The following is an 8,068-nucleotide window of genomic DNA, read 5'->3' as shown; positions in this document are numbered from 1 at the left end:
TCCAAGAAACAAGCTTTTTTTTTCCTGCACACCTTTAGGTTGCATGTGGCAGGATGACAGCGGTGGAGCGGAACAGCAATACAGCTTTTCTGGAGCAAAAATGCAAATATTTTTTTTATTCTTACATCCAGGATAGAAACAACTGCATTTTTCTGCGAACACAACAGTGACTCTTTGCAACCATCTGCACAGACAGCATGCCAACACAAACCTAGCAAAGCATCCAGAGCGATGATAAAGCCGTGAACGGTGACCCCAGCTCAGCAGCTACCTGATCTTCAACAGGTAACGAGCTGATGAGCATTCAAACCAGCAGCCTCCGTTTCTACCTGTTTCTGTTTCTAAAGTCCAATCACTGTGGAGCTCATTTTGAAGCATCTTTGGGCTGATTTTTAACTTTTGCTTTGTGTTCATATGTAAACACTAAAGAAAGATTGATAGCATAGAGATTTGTGTTGGTGTGTGAGACTGTAGCCTAAAGTTTTATTGTTAACTGGTATTTATCAGTGCATTTTACAGAGTAAAAAGTAATGTAACAAGTAGTGTGAAAAATTACCAAACATACTCCTTTATTTTTAAGAAAAATAATAAGTAATATGTAATACATTATGTTTTTGAGTAATGTCTCCAACACTCCATTTAAACAATACAGCTGAAGACTGCTTTAATAAATGAATTCAAATCAAATAACTTTTAGCAACAACTAGCCTTTGAAGTAAAGATGAAAAAATGAAATAAGAGTTGCAAGTTTACAGGACGTGTGTATACTGTTGGCTTGTAACAGCTCATCCTGTACTGTGACACCAGTCATGCCTGTGATAAACACATTTATTTTTAGTTCCTGTTTGAGTCTTTTACAAACTAATCATGCCAGAAATTTCATTTTCAAGGGCAACAAGGATACATACTGAAAAATAAAGACCACAGTTCAGTTTTATATAAATACTAACTACAACGAACATGCCAGTTAAACATCTCTAGTGCTTTACGTGATGCTGATGTGCACGTAGTTTTGCTCATAATAACAACACAGGACAGTTACACCATGTCATAATTTATTTATGCAATGTGTGAAAAACTGAAAGTGAAACTGTAGTGGAGATATCAAAGATGGGCACGGCTGTGGCACTGATTCAGTCTTTGAGCACTACGGTCACTCCGGTGTGTCGGCCAGAACACCACTTAAGGCCAAATTGTCCCAGAGTAGGAAAGAAGAAGGGAGCTTGAGGTTCTGTTTGAGGCACTTTATTGTCACCACTCAATTTCTGGGGCTGTAAACACAGCGGGTGTACATAGGTGTGTGTGTGTGTGTGTGTGTGTGTGTGGTTTTCTACAAAGGAAATAAACAAGGGAAATAACGATAAATAAAGAGAATAGACAAGTAAAACACTCAAATACAGACATAATACAATATAGTTAACATAATCAAATATAAAGATCAGAAAAAATATAGTACACTTCAAACTGCTCACACTATGCAACTAAACAGCATTAGTGCGAGGTTAAGTTACCGTGGGGACATAGGAACTACTTCCGGTAGTTGTACAAAATAAAAGCTTCCCTATTATAATCAGCCGTAATGCTCTTGTTGTGAAGGGCAAGCGGGAACGCGATCCTTCCGGTCAAACTACGATCGCTATTTTATTAATCCTTGTACCTAATTGTTCGCTACAGACTCCGCTACTTTAAAGTAAACAATCACAAGCATCACATACAACATACAGAGAAGGTCTGATACCACAGGAATGACATTATGGACATACGAGCGACCGTGCATGCGTCAACAAAGCTAAACCGGGGTAAGCTAACAACATAAATTAGCATATGAAATGAGGGTGAACTCACGCGTTGCATGCGTGGCCTACCGCTCCAACTATGGACTACATTAGCTCCTAAATGGTAACATACTACAGTACTGACACAAGCAAAGGCAAAATACAACACAGGTCAATACTTACTTGTCATTTACGCACACATAACATTCCCCAGGAATCAGTGCACCCCCTCCGGACCAACACTGCTCATCCGACATTAAACTGCCCACCTTACTAACCGGATGATGTCACTAGACGGTGGGCTGGCCCAAATTGGAGAGGGTTGAAAATTAAATGAACTTATATAAACTTATAAACACCAATAAAACTATTCTGTGAACTTTGGGGCCTTTTATACAGAAACTTTCCAACATTGCTTCAGATCACTGACGTTTGCAGGCTTGTGTTTATGCAGAGCTCTTTTAAAGTCCCATCACAGCGTTTCAGTCAAGCCAAGGTCTGGACTTTTACAACACCATGATCATCCATTCTGTTCACTATTCACCTGACCAATAATGACACCTCCCCCTGTTTGAAATAACACAGTACGACCAATGAGGGTTCCCCTGTGCCATCCCCAGCATCTAGGGTGATCATTCTTCCCAGTTCCCACATAGACCCACTCTTTTATCATTATTTCTATTCCTATTGTTAAGAATAATACTAATTATTATTGCTATTATTATTCATATAGTCAAATAATGCACATTCACATGACCAGACAGTTTGTTCATACACAAGCTACATACACAAATGTCTAATAACTTGGTTGAACAAGAACAAACAAATTATTTCTGGTGTAATATTTGAGATACAAGACATGGGCTACTGGAAACATCCATATCTGCAATAATTAAACATCAGAATCTTAAATAAATAAATAAATAAGCACAGATTACTGAAATATTGTCAGGCTCTGGGCATGCTTGTTTTTCTGTCTTCTGCTGCAGGTGGGGCAAGTAACCACGCCCAGGTGACGCAAGTAACCATGCCCTGAGTGGGGCGGGTAACTGCGCCCTGGGTGGAGCCAGACCTCCAGCTGGCTCTTTGCATACATTGTGATCATCAGCTGTATATTTACCTCCAACTGTGCCTGAGAATCTCTGCCAGTTTTGCCCAGCCACTGCAGTGTTAGTTGTTCTGGTTTCCAGTGAACTGACTTGCAACACTCACCACCTGATTCAGTCCCACTTTGGATTCCAGCCTCTGGGGGTGTTGGCTTTTTGGAGGGTTATGCACAAGTGCATTACTATTGCATCCACATTTCTATAATTCACATAATCTTTATTTTTGCATAAGAAAAAAAAACATTCAAACAGATAACAAAAAGAATTATAAATTGTCCTTCAGTCTCATAATAAGGTGGAAAGAAAGAAATCAGTCAGCTGATTCTGGGTCTGAATAATCAGCTGGTCTGAATCTGCTTTACATGACTCTAATATAACTTTGGGTTTTACCTGGTTTTGATCTCTGCTTCCTGTAATGTTTAGTCTTAATTTAGATCAGCAAGCAAAATTTCTTATATTAATACGTTTTTCTAATGACTTGCTTAAACAAGTTTACACAGCAATAAACAAATATTTTTGGTTTAATATTTGAATATCAAAAGAAAAACCAGTAATGTACAAAAATATTGGGATGAGAAGTTTTTTTTATCAGATGTTTGTTTTATTGTAAAATTGAAATTCATTTTATATTTGCAAATCTGTCCACATGTAGCGTGTTCAGAATATTTCTACTTACAGGACAGTTAGAAACAAACGCCTACTGTGTGTGTGTGTGTGTGTGTGTGTGTGTGTGTGTGTGTGTGTGTGTCTGTCTGTCTGTCTGTCTCTATAATGGAACATGTCTCTAACATGAACACTGAAGGTCACTAACATAGACTAATAACATGTACTGTGTGTCAGGTTATTTCCACATGCACGCGGCTTGTTACCAAATTTTCACGACTTCTGGCCCCAGAATCGGCCAGCAAAGATTCCAATATGGCCCCTGCATGGCTTTGAAAAATATGAAGGCAGGCATGTAATTTTGGGCTTTTAACTGGTTTTGTTTATAAGTTTTAACAGCTTTTCCTGCTGATACAGAGCTCCTCCACAGCCATTACATATTACACAGTCGTTACATTAATTCTTTATAATTAATAGATAAAGAATTAAAGGAAAGGTTCTGTTTTTCACTGTCTACTATAGAAATGTTAGTTTTTAAATTTCATCAATCAACAATTTTTTTCCATATTTATAAAACAATAAACAACAACGTTTTTCTGTATTTTGACACATTTATCATGTAGAAAAATTGATACATGTGTTTGAAACTGCACTTCTTCAGCTTACGTTGAGATCAGGGATTGAGGGGTTTGCTCAGTTAGGACCAAAGTGGGCTCGATGTTCCTGAACCAGATGATCAGGACAAACAAACAAACACTGCCAGTTAGCCACCGGGCTTTAACTTGTCCTGTGAGGCCTGCGGGTGCATACCATGTTGATATCTCCTGTTATGAAAACATTCTCACATGGCAACAGTATGTGTCCCATTTCCTGACATCATCAAAAACAATTTTGTTACATTTGTGAAAACTTAAAGATCTGGGAACAATATTTCCCACATCGTTATTATTTCCCCAATACTTTATTAGTTTTCATCATAAAGAGTTTTTTATGTCATGCAAAAGTAGGACATTACCCTCTACTCGACGCTTTCTGTTTCAGCATTCGGGCTAATGAAAAGGGCTACAGGAGTGACACTGACTGGTACTATTAAGCTACATTATCACTACTCTGTAGCTCCTGGCATCTCCACCCAACGCCTTTTCTATTCAAAGTTGGCATCAGAGGAATTATTTGAGGTAAGAGATGAAGACAAATATTACCATTAGGATGTTTTATGGCGTATGTCGACTCAGTTTTCCCCCTCGCTCGCTCTCCCTTTTCTCCATCTGTGCCACTCACTTTCTCTCTGTCTGTCTCCCAACGGGGATGAAAAGGCAAGGAGAGAGAAAGGAGGAATAGAAAACTGAGTGAGCGCTGTCAATAGCAGTGAGTTCACTGCTAATCTGGCTACACTACAAAGGTTAGCAGATCTGACTGTCAATAGTGTCTTGTGGGGAGGAGGGAGGAGACACGGAGGTGAGGTGGTGTAGGGAGGGGTGGTCGCTTTGAGAGAAAGAGATACTTTGATATTTCGGAATGTTAGAAGGGTGAATGTGGAGAACTGGAGGTTGGGGATCTAATTACCGGGCCATAATTGGGGGCTGGGGAATAGGTTGCCGTCCTCTCAACTCGCTGCAGATCAATTATGTTAAGAGAACATCTGTAAGTAGAGCTTAATGAGGTCCATTAGAGCAACATGCGCTGCCTTCCCTAACGGTGCTTGTCAGCTTCTTGGATGAGCTGGAGTGTGCTGCCGACTGGGGACCTTGTGGAGGGGCTTAAATAGGAGAGGAGGCTCGACTGTGCGCTGCTTTTCCCTGTCAGAGAAACAGAGAGACACAAGCAGGGAAGGAGAAGGGGGAAAGGGATGCTCTGTGAGAGAGCTGCAGGAGTCACAGAGCAGCAAGGGGAGCAGAGTTTAGGGTCAAAGCTCAACTATTAACAGTTATCAAACCATAAAACTTTGGCGGCAAAGTTTTCTTTAGAAAAGCGGGAGCTGGCCGAGCTCTCAGAAAGTTACCTTCTGGAGATTTTCATTCAAAGTCAAGAGAACACAGAAGACACGAACCACGGCAGTATTTGTTTTGGGCGTCCCTGGCTGTAGCTCCTTCAAGGTATGTGTTATAAGTGCTCTGCTTTTCTTGGTTCTAAGTTAAAGCTTAGCCACAGCGAGGGCTGCGTGTAAAGTGCTGGTTGAGCTCCCAGGGAAGAGATCGGATGGAAATGTAGCAGATTTGCTTCCTCCTGAAATGTCATTTATGCAAGGCTGTTCAGAGCGTGTCTGGTTTTGGTGCACGTTCGTCTTCATTACAGGCTGATGGTTGGGGTCATAGCATATAACAGAAGTCCCCTCTCTCCGGTTTTGCGTTTGGCAGGAGTACTGTATGGTGCATGAGAAGACCGGGCTAGCCGCGCGATGCTCGCCGCTCCCCCGCTCTCCACATACACTCCTGCTTTCTGTCTTCATCTTATATTCATACGGAGAATGAATAATTGGCTGAACACAGCAAGTGAAAGGAGGGTGGAAGGGCACCAGGAGAGGGGTGGAAGCCTCACACACACTGCACACACACTGCAGCAGATTGCATGATTACCGAGATAGGCCTCCTTGAAATAATTCAATCCATGACAAAACCTAATTACTGGCAGGTAATACCCTGTCAGCTTTAATGCATCTCATCACTCATAATGGCGCGGAGAGCATTTTATGACCCAACTCATTATTGCTGCATTTTTGGCTGGAGTCACATGCCAACTATTGACTTGTGTCTCCTCCTTCTGTGCCTTCCACACTTTCATTTGTCTATCATCATATTTATACGATGTATCTGTGTGTGTGATAGGGAGCAGTGGTGCGGTGGGGAGGAAGGTTTGGGGTAACCATACCGTGACACTCGGGCCTCCTCGCTGCCTCGTCTCATCTAAACTAGGTCGCTAATTGATGCACGACTTGACGCGAAAACCTGGTGAATGTATTTTTCCTTTAATACAAGAATGATTAAAAGCAACTATGGAGAGATGATAATCCGAGTTGTTGATGTTAACCCAGCTGGAGACCTCCCTTTGCCATTAAAGAAAGAACTGGCACAGGCTGGTGTCATCACAGAGCCATTATATGCACTGGGATGTTTGCATTTTCTCACACTAGTCTTTTACCAAACAAAAGTGCAAGCAGTAGACAGTACTTTCTTTTTCTTTCTTTTTTTTGGCTTAAGCTCGGACTGATCTTTTTAAATGTTAATAATTAGAACCCTGTGCAGATGTAACACTGTAGGACAAACCACGACTCTGGCCAAATACCTGAAATAAACAATGCAAGGAGTTACATCTGTGACTCTCTGAGAGCTGCTCATCTCAATATTAGTATCAGTGTTAGAAGTAAACTGCTCTACCTACACGTGGACTATTGCATTTGCTTCTGTGTCTATAATGTAGGCCCCAGGAACCATCTACACGCACCCGTGGCTCCAAAATCAAAGAAAGTGGGCGTGTACGGGAGGCATCCTTTAGCCAAACAGCTGCTAATAACTGAATGATCATATCGTGTCACTGCTGAGAAGACTGGAGGTGGGACAATAATAAGAGAAACTTCATTCTCTGACAGACCCGAGCACTCCCTGCAGCTTCCACCTGTAGCTAGCTGCTGACACACCAAGCAGTCGCTCTTGGAAGTCTTTGTTTCCAAGCTCCAGGTCAATGTGGCGACCAGCGCTGCCAGTTGCTCTGCAGAGGCAATCTGTAGTTGCTTGAAATCTCTGCTTTAGTTTAGGCTTCGGTTTAAACTTGCTGAGAGAGGTGAGTGATCAGAAAAATGAGCCTTACTGAAAACAAAGGTGACAGAAATAGTGTCGAGTTGCATGAAAACAAGGCTTCATACGTGTAAGAGTTTGGGAAGAGCGCGCTTACTGCTCGGTGAGTGAGCCGCTGTGCGTAACCTCTGCTCTGCCTGCTGATGAGCCAAGCAGCATGCAGCAGGAGCCGCTGTGATGAGGTTGCCAGTGTCGTGGAGGGGAAGCATCTCTTTGTCGTTCTGTCATTCGCTGCCTGCCTCTCTCTGCGCACCGATAAACGTGCTCTCACACACTGTGCGACGCCCGACGGGAGCAAACGCATCCGCCTGCGTTTTATTAGCCGGTGTTTCGCCTTCTCTTCATTCCACTTTGGCCGCCGTGCTGGATTGTTCCCTCTCTAACAAAGCCTGATCTCAGTCTGCCTGCAGACAGCTGATCTCCGGTCCAGGCGGTTCCGGGTTGCATGGTGGTGCTTCGGCTGCTCCAGCGGCTCAACAAATGCAGAAAAGGGAGAAAAGTTTCGGTAAGACGCTTTCTTTGGCTTCAGCTTGTATGAACGGAACGTTTTCTGTGTGTTTGGAGTGTTCTGCGACGACAAGTTACAGCATCTCTGCGTCGAAGGCGACGCGTTCACATCTGACCTGCTTTTGCTAGAAACGATCCATTATCTAACTTGCCTCATTTTATCGAGAGCACCTCACGAATGCGTGAGAGAGGTGTGCGTTTTGTCAGTAATTAAACGGCAGATGGGTCCACACGGTGCTCTTCCATGTGTTTGTGCGAGGTGCGCGGAAATGCGAGTCTGTGAAAT

The 8,068-nt window shown here is 42.5% G+C and overlaps 1 protein-coding gene and 1 long non-coding RNA gene across 4 annotated transcripts in view; one reads left to right on the top strand and one right to left on the bottom strand.

Annotated features, from left to right (window-relative positions):
• Positions 1–1,091: 1,091 nt before the first annotated feature.
• LOC112842669 (uncharacterized) lies at positions 1,092–3,158 on the bottom strand. The gene is made up of 2 exons (XR_003214602.1): positions 1,959–3,158; positions 1,092–1,330 (listed from the first exon to the last, which is right to left on the bottom strand). It is a non-coding gene; the product is annotated as an uncharacterized LOC112842669 (long non-coding RNA).
• Positions 3,159–4,554: 1,396 nt separating this feature from the next.
• Positions 4,555–8,068, top strand: part of lmo3 (LIM domain only 3) — a 53,191-nt gene continuing 49,677 nt past the window's right edge. Inside the window, exons 1-2 of one of the 3 annotated variants that reach the window (XM_025899776.1) lie at positions 4,556–5,580; positions 7,675–7,780. In XM_025899776.1, the coding sequence (XP_025755561.1) occupies positions 7,756–7,780 (25 nt within the window). In that variant the 5' untranslated portion in view covers positions 4,556–5,580; positions 7,675–7,755. Of the gene's footprint in view, positions 5,581–6,516; positions 7,262–7,674; positions 7,781–8,068 lie in introns of those variants that run through there. The other 2 variants (XM_005460360.4, XM_005460361.4) reach the window with 2 other exon arrangements.

Source organism: Oreochromis niloticus, linkage group LG17 (genome assembly GCF_001858045.2).
Source record: "Oreochromis niloticus isolate F11D_XX linkage group LG17, O_niloticus_UMD_NMBU, whole genome shotgun sequence".
Lineage (NCBI taxonomy): Eukaryota > Metazoa > Chordata > Actinopteri > Cichliformes > Cichlidae > Oreochromis > Oreochromis niloticus.
This window is presented reverse-complemented; position numbering and strand designations above follow the sequence as displayed.